We start from the raw sequence: 20,915 nt of genomic DNA on the forward strand, positions 1-20,915 counted from the left end.
ACCAGTCGCTTGCTGCTCCGGCGCTGGGGGAGGGAGGCAAATAAGAAGGCAGCTTCTTTTATTTTCTACTAAAAACAAAAACAAGAAAATCCCTTTTCCCTTCCCAAACTATCCCATTTTTCCCTGAATTGTAAAGGCACCGATACAAGCTCATCAGCTGTCTTGGTGCTCAGTCCAACAATCCCCTTGTGTCCCCTCTCCCCTGAAATTCAACATTAGCATTTTAAAAGCCTTAAACATACAAGTTTATTTAGACTTAAGCTCTCCCAAGCTCTTGCTTTCCATATTTATATACACACGTATTTTAACGTATATAAAATGTCTGTCTATAGGGCCTGGAAGGAAGTTCTCGTCTGCCGGCCCGTCTGGGAGGCATAGGCGCGGCTGTGGACCTTGGCTCCTGGAAGATGGAGTGAAAACCGACAGCATCCAGAAATCAGCCGCCTGGCTGAAAGCAAGCGAGCCTCCACGGGCCGGCTGCTGCAGAGATGCTCAGGGGGTTTGCTGGGCGCTGGACCCTGGTGAGGGCACCTCCACGTCCCTGAATTAACCCTGCAGGTTGCCCGCCGAGAAGGGCCCTGTGACCTTGTGCTCCCCCCATGGCACCAAGGGGGCTGGGACAGGGCATGGTGGGCAGCCTGTAATGCCAACGGACCCATCCCCAATTGCCCGCTGCAATCTTCAGTCCTTTAAAATAGGCGACCAAAGGCCACAGGAACGGCTGCGTGTGACAGGAGAGCAGCACCGATGGCCAACGCGGTGTCCCAGGACTGGTGGGACCTGGGGAGCGGGTTACACCACGCGCTGTGCAACACGTGGTCATCACAGCGCCGCTGCCGGTGCAGACGCCTCCTCTGCGAGCCCCACCTGGGGCTCGATCTAATCCTGCCCCTAGCAAGACACCAGGGCAGGGACCAGAGCAGCCACTGGCCCTTGCTGTGGACTTGGGCCAGTGTGGGGGCAGCACAGCACCTCCTGAAAATACTGATGTTCCCCAGACCTGCAGGGTTTTATAAGGAAAATTCTGGTCTCCCACCAGCAAGATCCAAAGGATGGGCAGGGCATGGTGAGAACCACTCTTTCCAGGCTGCCAGAGGAAGGAAAGCGAGGTGCAGAAGCCAGCAAGGAAGCCAGCATGAGCAACATGGCTCTCCATGATAACCCTTGGTGATCGGAGGCAGTAAAAGACTGGGGAGTCCTCATGAAGCCCAGCTCCAAGAGGTTCAGGAGAGTCCTATTGCTAGGGCTGCACACACTGTGTCAACTCGACAGGTGATGGGGGACCCAGACCTGCAGACTTGAGGCCATATGACCACTCAGCCTGGCACTCCTCTCCCTTTCCTGCCCACAAGCCAAAAAACTGTCCCAAAAGCGAGATCAAAGCCTGCTGCAAAGAAGGTTTTGTGTCCCTTTGAACACCGCTGGGGTGGGAAGCCCACGGTCCCTGGGAATGGCTGGCTGCTCGCCTCTCCCTCTCGTGGCTCCACTCCAAGGCTACCAGGAAGATGGGAACCATCCACTTCAGTTTGACTGCAGAAGGGGTCAGATGAGCTGCTGCTTCCTGAAAGATCACCACCGTCACCTACAAAAGCAAACACGAACGGCTGAGGGAGGAGAGCCACAGCTCTGGGTGTCTGTAACCGCCCAACAAATGCTTTTCCCAAATCCGCATCTTGCAAATGGGCTTGGCTGCAAACATCCTGGGAAGGACCTCGCTGCAGAGCTGCTGCGGGTGGTGCCCACCTCTCACAGGAGCCTGGGCAAGGGGGCAGAGCTTCAGGTGCCCCTGTCACGGTGTGCTGGGGGTGAAGGACCCACAGGAAGAAGTATGGGCCAGGTGTGCACACACACTGCCGCTGGGCTCTGCACCCATGCCAACCTGCTGCCCCGGTCACAGAAAAACCCTTTTAGGAGCTGCTGGCAGGACACTGTCCAGTGAAACCCAGGAGCCAGAGGTGCTGCTGGCTGGGGACCTCACTGAGCATCACGGCAAGCCTCTGCTTCACCGCATGCAGATGCAGCACATGCCACCGCAAGAACCTTCTCACATCAACCCCAGCTGTACATCTGCCAAGGAAGCACTCAGGACAAGCCTGTCCAGGAAGCACCAGTGTCTACAGAGCTGGGAAGCCCCATCTTTTCAGAGAAACGTTGCCTATAAAGCACGGCCTTGGTGCTAACAGCACCGTGATGGGCACGGGCTGTAACGCTCAGCTCCTGGGTGTGACAGAGCAGCAAAGTGAGGAGACTGACTTGCTGTCTGAGAGGTGACTGTTCCTCAAAGCTGGTGAGCAGCGCGTACCAGTAACACCTTCCCAAAGGTCTGTATGGCCTAGGACCAAACAGTCACGTGCAAAACTTCCTGGGAACAGAACTTCCTTTCCTTGGTCGCCTCCCCGATTTTCTTGAAGACCGTAACATTTATCACTTGGTTTGTAAAGCTGCCTGACTCAACCCATCATCTGCTCACCTGATGATGACAGCGGCGTGGAGACCAGGTTAGGTGAGGAAGGGTTAAGCTCCCAGTGCCCGCCTTGGGATTCCTGAAGGCCCTATTATCCCGAATTATTTTTCATAATTACTGCCACACACGTAGACTACATCAAGAGTGAATCTTCACTTTGATAATTTGTGCTGTGAAATCTCACTTTGGGATCTACTTTTATCTCACACCAAACACCTGCAGGTCGTAAAAGGCAAAAAGGAAAAGAAAACGCCTCAAATCCCGGCCAGGTTTTCAAGTGTCAGAGAACACTAAATTAATGCTAAATTCTAACCGACACAGTAAAGAGCCCCCCACCCTCTTCTTAAATTAGCTAAACAAAAGGACTGAGACTTTAACATTTAATTAAAGCACAAGGAGGTAAAGCTGTAGCTGCTAAGGAAGGGGATGTGGACTTTTCAGAAGTTAAGATGTATCCTAAAAACGGAGAGGGAGAAGGCTTTGTGTTTAAGCAAAAGGACCGGGAGTCAAAGTCCCTGCGGACCTCTCTCGGCTTTGCCACAGCCTTCTGGTAAAATGCAAAGCCAGGTAATTACGCTCCACTCTGCTTCTGTTTCTACACACCCAAAATGGATGGCTCGCTCCCTTGCCGCACACAGAGACAAGAACTCTCTTTAATTAACCTTTGTAAAGCCTCTGTGATCCTTGGATGAAAAAGGCTTCGTACCTTAGGAACATGTTTGCGCACATATGCAAGGCAAAACCTCTAGCACAAAGCCGGAGCTGAAGTGCAGCGCGTTTCTTCTTTCTGTAGCTTGTCAAAGGCCTTGAAGCTCATCCTTACCCATATTTTCCATTCCAATCTGGACCTTTAGAGGAGGGATCTTGTTTCTGAAACTCGGGGAATGTCTGGATTATAATCTCTCTCCTGTCAAATTAGCTAGGAAACGGTAATTTTCCTCGGGGGACACCAGTGCCCATGAAGCACACGTTTAACATTTATCACTTCAGTTAATGAAATATCATCCCAGCCAGTTGCTGTAAGCACTTCTGGATGTCAAACTGCCAGGGCAGATAAATGTCCCATTGAATCCTACTAGATTCTAATAAACAGCTTTTAGGTAGGAACTTGTGTCCAATTTATAAACGTTAAAGAACAGCTTGTGTTTCAATCCCATCCAGGTGCTTTACAACCCTGGCACAACCCCTGACCACAAGGCTGTGCATTTCACATTAGCGCACTCGGCTCATCTCACAGACGTAGGTACAGTCATCCACAGATCATCCAGATGTGGGGAGGGACCTCTTGTCTGGGATTAGGAACAGCGGACCGACAAGTGAAAGAAACATCAAAATAAGGCAGAGAGTACCCACTGCTCATGCCCCACTTCCCCTCTACAGTCCCCCATCCCTCCAGCCCTCTCACATACTTGCTGTTGGGCAGGATTTCAAAGTAACGGACCAAACTCAGCCCTGATGGAAATGGGTGCCAAACTCAAACTCCTCAACTGCATTACAGAAGAGAAGAGGCGCAGCTTAAACACTTCTGTGCTATGGGACAGCATCACGAGAGAGAAAGAGAGAGAGGGGAGGAGGAGGCTGGCAAAGCTGCCGGGCTGCAAAGAGCAGCCCGCATTACCGCTGTGTTTCACTGCCCACCTGCTGCGTTGATGAGATGCACAAGCAGCATCCCAAGCGGTTTCTCCCAGGCTCGGGGACGGTGGTGCAGGACTGCAGGGATGTGGTTTACATCGCAGGGAGGGCGGCTAAGTCATTCTTTGGAGTGGGCACAGTCTGTGTGGTCCCCACTCTCCCTTCTGCTGGAAAAGTACAGTGCGTTCGCCGGGCGCGCAGGAACTGATATTACCCGGCACAAACCCGCGTGCATCCCAATGAGGGGGGAGGGGCTGACGGACACACCGCTCTGTAAATACTTCTTTATTAAGACATAAATATAAAGCTGAACAGGAAAGGAGCAATGACAGGGTAAATCGTGCCAGTACTGATCTGTACGGATGATCTTACGATGCTTGAACATCTGGTTCTGCTGCTGGCTTCCATAAAATCATCTTTAAAACCTACTTGGGTTATATCTCCATCAGCTGTTCGGTGCCCACAATGACTTCATTAACATGTTTGGCTGAAAAGAGAGAGGGAGGAAAAGAAGAGGAATTGAGTTTTGCAGCAGTGCTTCAGACCTTGCATTTTTCAAATCTGCAACTTTAAAACAAATGAGAAAAGCAGATTCTGGGGAAGTCAAACACAGATTCTCTGCCTTTCTTTGGACTCCAGCGTCTCTCCGACAGTATCCCACACACATGGCAAAAGCCTAAACAACTGACTAAACATCAGGAGGTTTCTCTAATGAGAGTTTTCACATGTATGTGTCACTACTAAACAAGAGAGGCCCGACGGAAGTCACAGCTGCTGCTGACAGGTGTACACCTAGGTCGAGGCAAAGAACCGTCGACATCCAACATGGAGATCTGACATAAAATTAAAGATCAGTAATCCACCCCGGCCCTGAAGTGTGCTGTGTGCCCTCAAACTGCATGGAGACTGGGGAGGAGAGGGGCTGCTCAGCGTTGGGGGCCATCACCGAGGCAGTGTGAGATCCTCTCAGCAATCCCAACTCAACCCTGGCAGCTTAAAAAAACAGGCTTTTTTTTTTTTTATTTAAACCTGACTTCTCCCTCCTGGATTAAAAAAATCTGGATGGAGTCTCTCCAAAAGTATCTGCGTGAAGCAAGGTCTCTGAGCACAGTTATCATCTCTGAGGATAATGGTGGACAGCCCACCTCAGACTCCTGTGGAGGGACAATTTCTACAAGGTCACTCCTTTGCCTGTTCCCAGGAGCTCTGCACAGCCCCAGTGGACACATTAACGTGCCAGTCCCTGCCCCAGCACTGTTAATACACTGTACTGAAAGAGCCTTCCCTTTAAAATGCAAAAGCAGCTTGTCAGGGAAGGACTGCAAATAAGGGATCTAAAGCCAAAATAATAAAACCACGCAACTGAAAGCCCAGTGCCTAAAAAACCCAAGCATGTGGCCTCAGAGTGTGACACAAAGCCGGTGTGCTCAAAGTGGTTGTCCTCAGGGTACCGTGGGGAGGCGGTGAATCTAAATTGCTCTCTGGGAGCTGGACACCTATTCAGGTGGAGCTCAGGTGGTTTGACCCATGCCCCCAGGCTCCCCATCTCCCCTTCTGCACACTAGGAATAACAATCAGCTGTGGAGCCTGGGATAAAGCACCAAGGCCTGTGAGGTGCTGGGATACACTGATGGAGGCTGCGTTGTCTCCCACACCTTGCACAGCAGTGGGGGTGGATAGCCAAGGATGATGGAAAAAACGAGTTGTGTTTTATTTACCCACCTAAAGCTCCTCCCCTCAGGGGAGTGGATTTTGCAAGACTGCTGCAAAACAACAAACATGCCACCTTTGGCTAAATGGAGAAATTCCTGGCAATCCCCAAACTGGCCGGGCCAACACAATACTTCTCTTGGTTTAAAATTCAAGCCATTACCGTTGCACCATGCAAACCATTGCTCCAGAAAAGGTTTGATCAAAAACTGCTCTATAAACTTCAAGGAGTTTTGGACTGTGGCAAGATTAATTTCCCACTACAACCCCGACCCCACAATCATATGGATCTTGCTGTCTCCGCAGCCTGGGGGACAGAGCTGGGTTAGCCACACGACTGACTTTCAGAGACCCTTCATGAAGGCAAAAATAAGGAGATCAAGGAGCTGCTTCGGGAGCTGCTTCTCACCTTCAGCATCAGATGGAGTCATTTAGTCCTTTGCTCAGGGTATTTAGTGACAACTGATAATTAATTCTGGAGCCTCATGCCTGGAGCCAACACCTTGGAGCTCAAAGTTGGAGCGTGGAGCCCCATCTCCAGCACTTTGGGCAGGACGAGCAGAGGTGGATGCAGTGCTCAGGAAAATGAGGGACTGACTGTACAAGTGCCAGGTGCAAGTGTGATGTAGGTAGCACCACACAACCTCTCCAGCACAGCTCTGCCAACAGCCCCAAGTCCAGCCTTCAGCGCCTCTCTCCTCCCGTCCTGGACCCCACACAGCTTTGCCAAGGTACCTCAAATCCAACCTGCAGCACTTCTTGCTATAACATTCCTCACCCCCAACAACTTTCCCAATATATCTCAAACAGGCCCTGTAGCAACTCCTGTGACTCCATTCCTGAACCCCCTCCAAGCAGACTACCTATCATGTTGATTTCTGTGATGTGAATAAAGGCCCTGGCTACCATCCAGTGAGAGTAATTACGTTATGCCTCTGCAGATTAAACATGCCTTCATCTAGGCTTATAAAGACCCATGTCAATTTATGGTTCTATATATAGGTTATCTGTAGCAATACTTTTTAATAAGGAACTTCTTGCTTCATTTCAGACAGCATCCTGCACTGTCCTAAATGTGCAGAACTGGGATGGGTCCTGTCACATACTTGGTTGCAGAGGTGGTACCAACTATTTGTATTTTGCACTGACATGCTTGTAGCTGCCTTATGATACCTTGCATTTTATACCTGATGAGTTCAAAATGCTTTTCAAGAGTGGGCAAATAGGAGCATTCCCATTTTATAGATGGGGAAACTGAGGCAGCAGTGAGTTTAGGGACTTTAAGTAGCCAAAGCCACAGGGGAAATCAGAGCATGCATTCCCTCATCTCCCATTCCTCTACCTGTTTTGTCTCCTCCTTGATCCGTGTGGCCCAGATTCTCCGAAGCAGGCACACACAGCCTGCCTGGTATGTCACTGCTACCTCAGAGACTCGCATGAAATCACCAAACTCATTTCTCCTTGTACAGGCTAAAAGAAAACACATGAATGTGCCTGCCTCAAATCCGCAAGAAAGTTTTTAAGCAATAAAGGGAATGGTTTTGCTAGAAACAAAGCCTGATTCCGCACCCCCAGGGGATGCGATAGGCAGATAAGGATTCACCCTGCTTCCCTCTTCCCTTCCCAAAGCCCTCCTTGCAGCGGGAAGGGAATTCAGACTCCACTGTGTGTGCCAGAGAGCCGAGCTGCGGATAGCGTTTCATTATCAGCCGTGGCTGCCAGTTGCCAGTGGCTCTGGCTGGTACCAGCAAGCTCAGTTCATGCAGAAACTCTGCCTGAAACTCTGGGGGAGGAGGGAGAAGTACCTCACATGCTTAGCTGTTCAGCTCCCTTTTCCTTCCCCAGCTCCCCATTAGGGATTTCTTACCAGGCTGCCTTTTATCTGACACTGGCAGGGTTACAGATGCATTCAGCCCACAGAGAAAGAAGAGGGATTAGAGAAAGGACTTTCAGAAAGCCTTAGAGTTGGACTCTGCAACCTTAAATCATGTTCAACTAGATCTTCTCAGATTGGGAGCATCTGGTGCTAAGCAAATCCAGAGCTGATCAACACATTCAACCTCCTGATTAGCACTTTGCTTCAACTTGCTGACGCAGCCCAGCCTGAAGTCAGCCTGGGTGCTTGAACCGAGTGTCCACAGAGATTTTACTGAGCGTAAATCAAAAACCTGTCACTCATTATATATGCGTTCCTGCTTTGGAAGACATTTGTTTACACATACTGTACACTAGCTCCTTAAAAACATACGCACAAGGCAAGGAGAGCTAGAGAGCTGGGGAGCAGTGCAGCTTTTGGTGCTTGGCTAAAAACAAATTGTAATGCAAATAAACAGAGGGGCGGAAATGACTGCGCAGCCCAGCACAAACCCCACCAGCGGGCCGGGGGCCGGGGATCCAGCGCTCCCCAGCCTTCCTGGCAGGTTCGTGCCAAGCTGCTTACAGAAAGGGGATGCCGGAGCATTCCTTTAAAAGCCATGTGAAAGCATCTCCTTGTTGTTTGCTCAATTAGCCCCAGACAGATTGCTGCTGCTGCTGCTGGTGGCAACGCTGGGTTGTAAAGGAGGAGGGGAAGGAGGGGAAGGAGGGGAAAAGGAGGGGGGGAAAAAAAAGGAGAGAGAGAAAAAAAAAAGGTTAGGGCCTAGGCCCAGGACCACCACGAAGTTCCAGCCCTCAGGGGCTCCAGAAAACGTTCAGTTTACTCACTCAATTACATACACTGTTTTATAAACCCTTTAAAATAAAATAGAAAACAGTCCCTGGCACAGAATTACTGCTCTATTATACAGCAGTGATGAAAGCCACTGCTGTGTATTTGCTCTCTTTAAAGCAAGAGATAGTTTAACTTAAAAAACTAGGCGGGGGGGAGGGGTGGCTGCAGAAACGCATGCACGAAAACACGCTGTGGGTGGTTCCTACCACATTCACCCAGGACAGAAAGGATCAGAGAATGGGAGAGAAGAGCAACTTGTCTCTGCAGTGATGGTTGGCCCTGGAAAAGCAGCCAGGTTGGGGGGGAGAGGAACTAAAGGGGCTTAAGGGGATGGGAAGCAGCTGAAGCTTGACTTTGGGAGGCTGGAGGGTGTTTTAAATTACATGTAGAGATAAAGAAGGGAAGCAGGTGATGGGGGCTGATTTGTTTGTGTTTACAGAGCACTGGGGCTTTCCAGTGAAGGCCTGCTCTCTCGCCAGCCACATGTTACTTACGCGATCACTGGAGATCAGGGGTGACCACACTGTGGCCCCAAAGGCCAGGAGTGTCTCACAGATTTCTCCCAAGCGCTGCGTCAGCCCCACTGTGCAGCCATCTGCTGAGCCCGCATGTCTCCAGGAGCGATGCTCCCCATGAGCTGGGTGCCCCAGCTGCTCCCAGGGGTGGGATGTGCAACTCAGCTCAGGGGCATTGGGAATGGGGCTGGCGGTAGCTTCAGGCAGATTAGCTCTGGCCCACAGCTGGGACCTCCAGCACAGAAGGGGCAGGCAGTAGGGATCTCACTCCTGCCTCACACCCACCCTGAGCAACCACCGGTGCACAGTGCTGGTGCTCACCTGGTTCAGCTGAGGCTTTTCTCATAGTTCAACCAGTATTAACCCATTTGCCCTCAAGCCCATCTGGGGAATAGACATGTCTTGGGAGTGTAAAGGTAAAGGCAACGCTGAATTCAGTACCCGAAGAGAGATGCATTTACTGTGGCTTGGAGCAGATGGATGGGGGGAATGAAGGAACTGGAAAGAGAGGTGTATGGGAAAATGATCAGTCAAGGTGTTAGGAAAAAGGTTAGTTAAGGGAAAATGAGACCAAGAGCTGCGGCTGTGCCTAAGATAGCAAGCTCTTTGGGGAGGGGGGCACACTTGGAGTCCTAGTATCGGGGCAGAGTCCTAGCAAAGTGTTTAAGAAAGGGATTGCATTGTACTGATCGGTGTGCTCCCACGGGGTATCACCACCTCATAGCAAACGCGAGCAGGGATCTCAGAAACGTCAGTCTGACAGACTCTGTCCACATTTCCTGCTAAAGTGGCAGAGATGCCATATTTGCCTGGGTACTGCTGCCCACTGCGCTGGATGCAAGTAGAGGTCCCTTTCCTTTCTCAGCATCCATTGCGGTGCTCTTCCTGGCTCTTTCATGTGGCTGAGCTCTAGCAGAGCACAAGTGGTTATTTTCTCTGCGTGGAGCATGTAAAAATATTTCCACAAGGTTACGAACTGCTGCCTTATGGGTAGGCTTCACAATCAACATGCTGCGAATGTGGCAGCTCGTTTAACCCACTCACTCGGGAAGCCTGAACTTCCCCAGGCGGGAATGACAGTGTGCACAAGTGTGACAGTCCCCAGCGGCAGAGGGGAGGACAAAGCGTCGCTGGATGGATAGTCTAGGGAAGTTTTATGCCACTGCCAAGGCCAGAACTCATAAACCATTCTTATACAACTTGGAAAAGAGGCTTATTAGGATCAGTTAGAAATGTAGTCACTGCATAGTCACTGAAACAAAAATGACAACTATTTAAGAGATGCCTGTTTTAACTGCCAACAATATCTTTGTCATGGACGCTCAGTAGTTAAACTACTTTAGGGAGCAAATCTTACGGACCTCTCAGTTTTGCTATAAATTTACACCATTCCTATATCACCTCCAGCTCGTCTTGCACCCCAGTGCACAATATACATGTGTGCACTGTTTAGTCTGTGTCTGTTCTTCACGAGCTTTCATAACTCCCATCTGCACTGCAGCATGCTTTCTGATCCCGACCTTGTGTCGTGCTAAGTGTTTTCACTTCCTGAAGACTTCACCAGGAGGTACTCAGCATCTTGCAAGAGCAGATGCTCTCCCCTACTTGAATGCAGTGAGAGCATCAGAAAGTCCCTCAGTTCCTTCCTGTCCCTATCCTGTTAAATCTTGGCTGGGGTGAAGCATCCTCACAAGCAGTCACCCATTCATATGTGGAGGTTTCATAAACTGTACCTGCCTTCAGAGGATGACATTAGAGAAAAATGTGCTCTTTGGCCCTCATTAAAATAAAACAATCTTACTCTGTTTCATTGAGAAGTCCTAGGATTCCAAGCTTGGAACAGGACTTGGAAAATGATCGGAAACGGGAGCCAGTCCTTACTGGGATATGTGCCTTTTTCTGTTCTTGTGAGAAACCACACAGTTTTGGCTACGTGATAAGCCTCTGGAAAAAAAAATCTCAGTTTGCACATGTTGTCAGGAGGGCAGCTAAAAGCTCCAGAGACTCTGTCTGCAGTGAGCACTCTCGACCATGGAAGCGCAGGAGGAAGGCAGGGCTTCCCCTATGCTTGTATCCCTGCTCTATGGACCAGTGCAGCACTCGGCACAGAACCGCTTCCCTCCTGTGCCCAGAATGATCCTGCCCAGGCTCAACGGCGGTACGGAAAGGGATGCAGTCTGACTCAAAGCAGTCAGAGGGCGAATGCCAGATGGGAAATGGAGCATGGGACTGTTAGGCAAGGGGACTGGAAATAGCAGCTACGGTCAGACCAGAGGAGGAGTCAGGTGGGTATCTGGGAATAACCAAGTAAGAGAGAAAAACAAGAATCTCCATGGGACAAAGATTAGAGGAAAACAACAAAAAGAAGGCTGGGAATGGATGAGACGGGTCCTGGGACAAAGCCATAGCAGGAAGCTGTGAAGCAGGAGTCAGGATCAGGTAGGACACAGGTGATATAGTTGGGGCCCAATGGCTGATGCTGGGGGCTGGAGCAGTAAAGCCTACAGTAACTAGACCGTTCTCCTCCCAGCACCAGGAGTAGATCTCAGGGGCTGCTGACGCCCATGGGCATCCGTGAAACCTCCTGGCAAAGAGTTTCTCTTGTCCCATTGCAGATCCAGCTCCCCTTAAGGAAGATGACCCACTACTATCAGTTCCCATCAGTTGAAGCAGCAGAAAGCTGTACAATGGAGTTCAAGTTTCTGACACTGCTAATGATCCATGCAAGGGCCAACATAATCCTGTGTAATAAAACTGTTTTTTTTTTAAGTGGACTGAACCTTCCCTCCCAACATTTACAAAGAAAATGCTAAGGCTAAAATGTCAAGTCTCTAATAGCTAGGAAATGCCACATATAACAGGGAACTTCAGCACTTAAGTTGGCCAGTCCAAATGAAGGGGGGGATGATCAGAATCTCCTTGTCTCTCAGGTCTCTGTAAAATAGGAGGAAAACCCAACCACTTGATACTGAGGAGGCGCAAATGAGGTTGTTAAGAGTTGTGAAGCATTGAGATGACAAATGTTGCAGGAAGGCCATAGAAAGGAAGGATCTTGTCTCTTGCATAGTGTACAGTAATTAAGGTTTCAGACACAAACTGAAAAAAGACAGGAAAATGAGGAATATGGAAAACCTCTGCATTCGACAAGCACTACTCATTCTGGGTGTTGACTGTGTCAGGGCACCAAGGAAAATAAAAATATATGGTGGCATAAAAACTGCATAGGAACAAGCACAGCAAAGTCTTAGTCTACAGTCTGGTCACGGAGATAATCCTACTACTAAGTATGTACCAGGATACCAAGCTAAGATTACATCAGCATCCTGGCTGCTGGTATTTTTTCCCTTTTTGGGTGTGCAATGACTCAAGCTGTCCCCAAACAACATTGGCTCTTTAATATCCAATGCACATAAAACATTCCTGCCTCAACAACAACAGAGATGAAGGCGAGGGATATGGTGGTGAGTTTTGTGTCAATTTTGCTAGTTTTATCCTATGTGCGTGTCTTACCATCTCTGTTCTTGGAGTTGCTTTGAAGAAAGTTTAGGCCACTTTACTGTATATGCCTCTTCCTGGCTAACCTATACCAGGTGTATAATGTACTCCCTGCTGAATCTGGCCTAGAGACTCCTTTGGGAACTGAACTCACTGGCTTTAGGGCTCATCTGACTCGACTGGCCCATCACCAGCACTCCCTCTCTCTAGTCCTACTTCAATGACTGCATGCTGCTTTTGAGCTCCTCTTTAAAGATAGGTTCATCAAAAAGGCTAGAGCATGATCCTAATAACTGTCTTCGAAACAGTGATTGAATGCTCTGTGCAATTAAGTTCTTTCAGAACTGCTGCCTGCCATTTCCTATCCCTTTAATAATTACCTCCTTTTTCTTAGGTACCAACATGTTTTTCAAACTGCTACCTGTGTGAGGTAGCTTTCACAAAGCCCATCTGTTAATTCTCTGCTAGCAAATTCCTTAAATTAAAGTATCAAAGAGGAAGGAAAGTGGATGCTTCCTAAGCATGGTAATAAAAGCAGTAGGAAGAGAATAGTATGGCTCTCAGGAGGCATGGCTTGCAAATCCAGAAGTTTAATAAAACTCCATACCTTGACTTTAAGAGACACTTAAAAGTACCATCTCTGGCCATTGCTGAGATAGGGCTGAAGTCAACGCAGGACTGGGACGTCATTGCTGACAGTTACTTGCCCCCCCCCGTGTCTCTAACCTTCTTTTCAGGTTGAAAGTAATAGGCTGCATCTGATCTACCCCAGTAAGCAGTGTTGCAGTGTTCCCTCTATTTAGGTGTCCAGAGCTTTGCCAAGCCCATTATTAAGTGATGAGGTCTCCCACCATGTCCCCAGGGAGATTATCGCACAGCCTACCAGACCACATCGTTAGGAAAACGTTCCAGATAGCCAACCTAAATTGTGTTTAATTCAATCCCATTACTCCCAGCTGTACCATTTGGACCACCCTAAATATGCCCATATTCTTCCGCAGAAGGAAAAGGATGAGAGCTGGTTTGAGTTACGTTTGCCTATCATTTGTGGTAGCTGTTCTCCTGCCATCCTCCTTGCATCGGACTGGAGTTCATTTTATGAAAGGAGGTCAGTACACCACTGGCTCAAAGAGCTCTTGTACCCCGAGCCGCCTGGGCAGTGTGGCCAGGACTCATAGGGCAGAGCAGGGAGCACACAGCCAGTTCTGCAGCAAAGTCAACTGTGGGATTTGCTTGGGGCTGTGTAGGATGATTCAGGGATATTTCTACCTTTGATGAATCCTGGCTGATGCTTTGGAATAAGGGACTGCTGTATTTTTATTTTTTTAATGTTTCTGGGAAGGTGTATGCAGCTTTGCTGAGGAGATTTCTAGCATGTAACTCCCAGACTAGGGTCAACAGCCAGCTGCTACTGCTTACGTCTGCTGAAGTGTGATCAGCTTGCAACAAAAGGTGGCTCCAGCCCAAGAGAACTAGTTTTTTTCTAACCTGTCCATGGAGGCTCAAGTTTGAAGAAGGAAAAGTTACCAAACAGAACAACACAGCCAAAGTCATGATGAAAGGGGGAATATGGAAACAGACTTACAGGGCCACACCAAAAGCTTGGCACAAGATACAGGAAGTCTTGGGCAGGAGAAAGGAAGTCATGGCATGCTTTCACAGCGAAAAAGAGAGGGCCCAGTTTACTATGGGACCAGCCAAGGTCAGAAGAGACATGCTGGGCTGGAAAGACTCCACAGTTCAGGAAATAAGTCATGAACTTCGCAGACAGATCCCAGACCACCGAGGAGAACCTGACCCCCAGCCCAAAGAAATTCCAGAATGGTTAGGAAACTGAGGCAGGGAAATGAACTGAGGCTTTATTATTTTTTCTTGCTCAGCATAATGGTGTATTCATAATCTACCTGAATGTGTCTTTGCTAATGTCAATCATACGTTTCTGAACAGTTTAACTAGAGGGCCCACAGACTCATTACGAAGTGGGTTTAAGCTTTGGAGAGGTGAACAGTAGACTCTACAGGAACAGGCAAATGAACCACGGGTTACAGCTCGGTTACTCTCCCTGCAAATACATCTATAGACCCCAAAAAGTATTCAGACAAGGATGACAAGGACAATCAGGAAGAAAGAATGGTTTCCATACTAAAATCAAGCAGACTAGGATCTGCACCCTGGAAAAGACTACTGAAGCAGATGTGAGCGAGGTGAAAGGGCGATACTTCTGTTCGATATAATCTACTAAAGAAATCAAACATATTCCTATTTCCTAAAATATTAGCTAAATCTACACCCCGTCTCCTCATAGTTCACACTGCAGGTTAACAACAAAACACACTCTGATTCAGCTCTCCTAGTGATTCATGCAGATGTGTAGATGTGGCACTTGGGGACGTAGTTTTATGGTGGACTTGGCAGTATTAGGCTTACGGTTGGACTCTATGATCTTAAAGGTCTTTTCCAACCTAAATGATTCTATGACTCTATGCTCAGGGGAGGACACAGATGGAGCATCATGAATAGTGCAAATCTTCAGTGATAGGGGGGCAATGAAACCCACAAGGGCCACTGATTCAGACTGATGTGACAGGCAAAGCCATGAGTAGGCACAGATTCTGGTATACGGGGACCAAATCCACAGTGCACAGAACACTCACTGGGTGTTTCCTACAGTATCCGAGACTTGCAACTGCAAGATCAATACTTTGTTTTCAAGAGTCTTTTTTTACTTTTAGTTTCAATTTAAAGGAAAATTTGTCATATGCATAGCTGACAATAGGTTACGCTATACTACGTTAAGTGCAAACCCTGCTCTGTGTCAGGACACTTACAATTGGGAATCCACCCATACAGACAAAGCGAGCAAACAAATCCTGATCTGACTAAATAACTTCACATGGAGCCTGCAAAGAAACTCACTTTTGTCCTCAGTCCACACCCTAGAGCAGGGATCTGCCAAACCCCAACTATAAATATTCATTAAAAAGCCCTCTGCTTGGGATGCAGTCACTGAGACAGCCATTTCCTGCCCATTATCTCTTAGGGCAGGAAATCAACAGTTCCACTCAGGCGGTTACCACCGAGCCCTCGCCACGCACACTTCCGCTGGATGGCTTAACTTTGCCCAAATGAGGGCCACGTAGTTGTGACCTCTCTGAAGCCCCAAAATAGCATTTCACAGCAGTAAAGCAGATCTGAATGTAGCTGCCCTTGTATTTAGTACTGAGCACAGCAGCTCCTAGTATGATATTCCACCTCAAGCTTTTGCTTGGAGCAAGGTGAACGGGAGCATGCTGGCACCATGGGCTGGTAGCATCTACAAAGAGAAGGATGTCTGTGTGATCAGTAATTTGACTGCATTGCCCCTGACACTGACAAAGATTACTAGTCAAAATAACGGCTCCTTCTGCTGAGGACAACTTCAGGCTGATCTAATTGTGGTCTCTGGGAAAAGACTGTCTCAGCACCCAATCTTGTTCTTTATAACAACAACAACAGAGCTTTTCTGCCAACTTCAGAGGAGCAAGTCCCTGAGCTATTCTTATGCCAAGAAGCTGTACTTTCCATGAAAAACAAATCCTAATATTATAGGACACCACACTGTAGACGTGCCACTGTTTACTGGCACTTCATGAAGAAGCAGGAATAAAATCTCGAGGAAGAAATTCTGAAATTATTACAAATGCAGTGTAAATACAGCTCCTCTACTTACCTTTGGTTTCCAGCCTCTGATCACTTCCAATCAAACAGTCTTTGATGTCTGCACCCTTCTCTATCACGGCGTTATGACAAATAACACTGCCCTGAAGACAGCACCTACAACATAAACACAAAGTAAAGCGAGAAAATAATTTAAAATGACAGGTACAAAACAAAGGTATCCACTGCAATATCTACTGAGCCTGTGACATGATCCTGTAAGTAGGTTCAGTTCTGCTCTTTTCTCAAAAACTCCACTATTATTCTCTTGATCCTCACACCCAGTTGCTGAAAAAACTGAAATGCCAGCTCTCAGAATGGGTTTGCAAAAAAGGGTTTCCAGTTTTACCTCCTGTTAGAACAGCTTTCCTCTACATTTCCTTAACAGAATAAATACTGCCAGAGGATTTCATAGACAGGACAGTGGCCTGGGACTTGGGACTTAGATGAGGTCTCATATTTTCCACAGACGGTCTGGGTAACTGCGGGGGTGGCTTCTCTGCTCAGCTCCCCAGTTAAAAAGAGGAGCAGCAGCCCAGTCCTTCCCTGTGAATTTTGCTGAGAAGTTTCATATGTTTCAGCTTGTCGGGCACTAAGAAAGGGTGGCGAGAAGGGGCAGACCAATACCTCAGTTGGTTGGCTTTGTTCATGTTACATTCAAGCACCCAAACATGATTACTCTGCAGTACTAAACCAATGAAACCCACACTGGATCTGCTGTACCTGCCTTGGACATCTTCACACTCATGTAGCCTTTGACACCACAAAGTCTGAAATGCTACATAGGATGGAACTTTACCAAAAGTCACCTTCTTCAAAAATGTATCTGAATCTGTGATAACCAGCTTTCAAATCTGCTGATCTGATTGTCCAGATAGGAAAGAAGTTCAGAGTCCAAGTGCTGGTTTCGTAACTCGTCGGCTGAGAGATGCTGAGTGAGTTACTGCGCTGGTCTGAGCCCCTCCATGCAGCAAAATGGAAGCTGTGAATCTTTGCTAGTATCTATGATGTGTCCTGAAATGCTGTTCACTCAGCATCCTGAGTAGTGTTAAATGGTATTAAATGTAATTTCTTTCAAAGCTACAGAGAAAAAAATAGCTACAATGCAACTGATTTGTTTCCTTATTTTCATATGTGCAAAGATAGGTAGAAGTCATTGAAGAACAGAAAATTTGAAGGCAGCCAGCTAAGAAGTGTCTAAAATACTAAGTCTAACACATCAAAACGAACTGACTGGGAGGAAGGTATAAGCGAGATATAACCTGCTCCCCCATATTAATCCTACTGTGAACCATGGCATTTCATATCTTCTTCCCAGTATGTGTGCTAATATAAATTACAACAATTGTGGATATTCTTGCTATCCTCAGTCGAACAGCTGATCTCTATCTGACATTTTGGGCTTCAGTGACTTTCTGCATGGTGAGTTCCACAGTTTAATGACCTGCAGCCATTCCCCACCTTGGTCACAGGCATCACCACTACTCATTGCATTAGTGAAACACAGCTGCACCACACCATGAGGCTGGTTTGTGGACAGAATTGTTACCCTGGAGTCTGAACTAACAGCATAGAGGGGTTTTGGTATCAGGTTAAAGCCCTGAGCCTCAATACTGTATTGAATGGAGAGCTAGCTAGCTGTGGTCCTCAGGAGAAGAGAGAAGACTCCAGACTGCCGATCCTAAAATTAATTCCTAGTATTTTCCTGCTTATGCATCACTATTATCTAGTATATGGAATTTGCCATTAAGCATACAACAATTCTGTTGCTTGTGTGAGTCAGAGCAGAAACCATCTGCCCCACAAAACCGGCACTAATTCTGCAGGAGTAGAAGCAATAAAACCGAACCTCAGCCGCAGTGGTTAGCAGTTATGACCCCCCTTGAACAGACTGTCCCCTCTGAACAATTACTCTTTTAACTCATTTAAACTCCCCCTCCTCTGACCTATAAGGAGGCAATATGAGCAATTATGCTACAAGTAACCAGCTCAGGTTGCCTTGGCAAGGTTTTTACTAACATGTTAATAAGATAAAAAGCGGCAAAGATACACAGCAGACCCCCGCCTGCCTTTGCTCTCACACTGTCACGATCTGCTTCCTTTCCAATAGCTCTGTGTGCCTGTGCAGCGGCTCAGGCCATCGTCTTCTGCAACAGCAGTCGCCGAGATCGAGAGCAACTCTGCATTTGCAGCTGGGCTAGGGAATGAATTGGTGAAGGGAGGACTGCCCACCGCTGCCATCCTGACTTGGCTTTCAACAGGACTAGTGAAGGCGATGGGAGAGGTTGCTCATTTCCCACTGAAATGGCTCCTATCCAAAATGCATACTCCAAAATACCTCCTCCTTCATCGCTTCAAGCCAGTCAGATGAGAGCTTTCCTCTGCAAACTTTTAGGTTCCCACCATCTATCACTTCTTCTGAGCATGAGAGCAGCTGTGAGTACACTACACCTCTCGGCATTAACCTCACGGAGGAGGATATTCCCCAACAGAGAGGGGATTTAAGCTGTTGGTCTGGAGTTCAGGCTGGAGAATACTGGATGTGTGTTCAGAGCCTACTTGGGGATAGTTTTTCAACTCCCGGAGAAAGAATAGCATTGTAACCAAGAAACTGCTGATGACATTAACATCAAAGATAAGGGGGGTTCCTGCCAAACCATTTGTTGGGAGGGACAGGCCAGGGAACCAAGATGAACTTGTCTGTGCCAGGTGCTCGCAAACCAACCCTTCCCTGGTGCCAGGGTAAAACAAACCCCAAGAACTCCGCCACCCCAGGAGTTTCTTAAAACTTATAAACCCAACCAACTGCAGAAGTTTTAAAACCATACTCAATGCTCAGATTACCCCAATCACACAAACCAGCAGCGAATCCGGCTTTTATTGCTCAAGTGGAACAAAACTTCAAGAGATAAAAACACAATTTGTGGGTGTTCCCTTCACCCGCTGACAGATGTAACACAGCCATTTTGAAACCACTTGTAAATGCCTTTTTTTTTAAAAAAGTATGTTGTAAAGCCTGCCAAGAGAAGTATTTTGTGTGTTTATTTAATTTTTACTATTTTTTTAAGTTGAAGAGTAAGGAATAAACTTTTATTCTCTTACAGGGTAAATATCACATCTCGGGGCACTCTGCTGTATTCTCCTTGGCTAAACAGCCACCACGGTTCCTGCCTTGCTTAACAATTAGGTTGCTATTAGTCCTCAAAGGTGCTCCGACAGCATCCAGCTTCATCGACACCGTTGTGTGTGTGCATACGCGCACATTTGATGTACTGCTTTATAATGCAAACCATATTTTTTTTTCCCCCCCGAAAATGTAGTATATTTTTAAACTTTTCAGCACGGTGAAAACGGATATCTTCTGACCTTAAAATCCAAAGAGCATGTTCAAACCCACAAGAGGAACTAATTTGGGGCATTTGATTTATGGCTGAAATTTCAATTTGAATTTGTTTTAAGTGTAATCACAAACTGAAAGTCTGGCAGCTGGGTGTTTTTCAGAAAATAAATAAAAATATTCAGTGTGCGTCTGCATTCTAGAGAGAGCATTTTACAAGCCCAGTCCTGTAGTGGGAACAGATGTAGCTAAGACATTAATTTGTTATACAGGTACAACGTGCGAATGGAAGCATATGAGAGAGAGTGTGCGTGTACGTCTGTGTCTGTGCACGCGTGCATGCGTGTATGTTATGCGCCCGTATCTGAGAGACAGACAGGCTGACTTTGGGGTGTTTTTTTTTGAAAGTGAGAGAACAAGAGCAAAAGGAGTAGTGGCCAAGGAGGCATGGGGGGATTACAAGGATTTAGGTCTTTAAACTGCAGACCACCTAACAAGATCACTCTGAAATGCCACTAATTTCAGTTAAGGCCACAGACCTCCCTTCCTCTGCCCTCCCTCTCTCCCCCATTGTAAACAACTAATCCCAGCAGAAAACAACAGAGAGCAAAATGTACACACATTCTGCAACATTCCAGGTCCTTCTTTATCTTTTATTTATTTTTCTAAAAGGTCAGCGTATGTATGGAGGGAGGGGGGAGGGGAACAAAGCCAAAAAACCTCAAGTCCATCTCTTGTGTGGGCTTGAAGGAAGCTGGGAGAAAGCAAAGTCCAAGAGCATACAATATGGAGCTTTTATAGCACAGCAATTCCTGGACTCAGCTTACTTTCCCCTCCCTCTATTTGTGGCAAAGTCACATAGCTTTAAACCAAAGGACAGGGTGGTCGATTACATCTGAAAGAAATGTAAAGAATCGAGAAAGAATTCCATCTCCTGTCGAAATTATAAATAAGGAAGTATTAGTCCCAGAGACATGCTGATTTACGCAGCCCTGGAACTGCTGACTTTCAGCCTGAGTATCAGTCTATAAATCAAACTCTTAAATCAAGTGTGTCAATTGCTGCAGCACTGTGATACTTAGGAAAAGCAAGGCACCTACCACTGAAAGCAGGAAGATTGCCAGGGGACTGAGGTGTCGTACCCTTCTTAATTTTCTAAAGTGTAAATCTGAGATCAAACATCCTTTGGGGAAACGGGAAATCAAAATACGCAGCGCTCAGCACACCGGGAGCAGGCTGCAGGAGTCCAAGACACAACCCCCTAATTACAGGCTACCCACTGATTATTTAGGACTTTGTGATTAAAGTGATGAACGTTCCTGGGAGAAAGGGGCTTAAGTAACTGAGGTCAAGACC

General features: G+C 47.4%; 1 protein-coding gene and 1 long non-coding RNA gene across 2 annotated transcripts in view; both read right to left on the reverse strand.

Moving 5' to 3' along the window:
- Positions 1-245: 245 nt before the first annotated feature.
- LOC142412812 (uncharacterized) lies at positions 246-3,595 on the reverse strand. The gene is made up of 3 exons (XR_012776616.1): positions 3,171-3,595; positions 2,471-2,680; positions 246-1,582 (listed from the first exon to the last, which is right to left on the reverse strand). It is a non-coding gene; the product is annotated as an uncharacterized LOC142412812 (long non-coding RNA).
- A 773-nt stretch (positions 3,596-4,368) lies between these two features.
- The window catches only part of EIF2B3 (eukaryotic translation initiation factor 2B subunit gamma), a 104,831-nt gene continuing 88,284 nt past the window's right edge, over positions 4,369-20,915 (reverse strand). The window contains exons 11-12 of the mRNA XM_075508650.1: positions 16,236-16,339; positions 4,369-4,583 (exon numbers count right to left, since the gene is read on the reverse strand). Of these exons, the coding sequence (XP_075364765.1) occupies positions 4,531-4,583; positions 16,236-16,339 (157 nt within the window). The 3' untranslated portion in view covers positions 4,369-4,530. The remainder of the gene's footprint in view (positions 4,584-16,235; positions 16,340-20,915) is intronic.

This window comes from Mycteria americana, chromosome 7 (genome assembly GCF_035582795.1).
Source record: "Mycteria americana isolate JAX WOST 10 ecotype Jacksonville Zoo and Gardens chromosome 7, USCA_MyAme_1.0, whole genome shotgun sequence".
NCBI lineage: Eukaryota > Metazoa > Chordata > Aves > Ciconiiformes > Ciconiidae > Mycteria > Mycteria americana.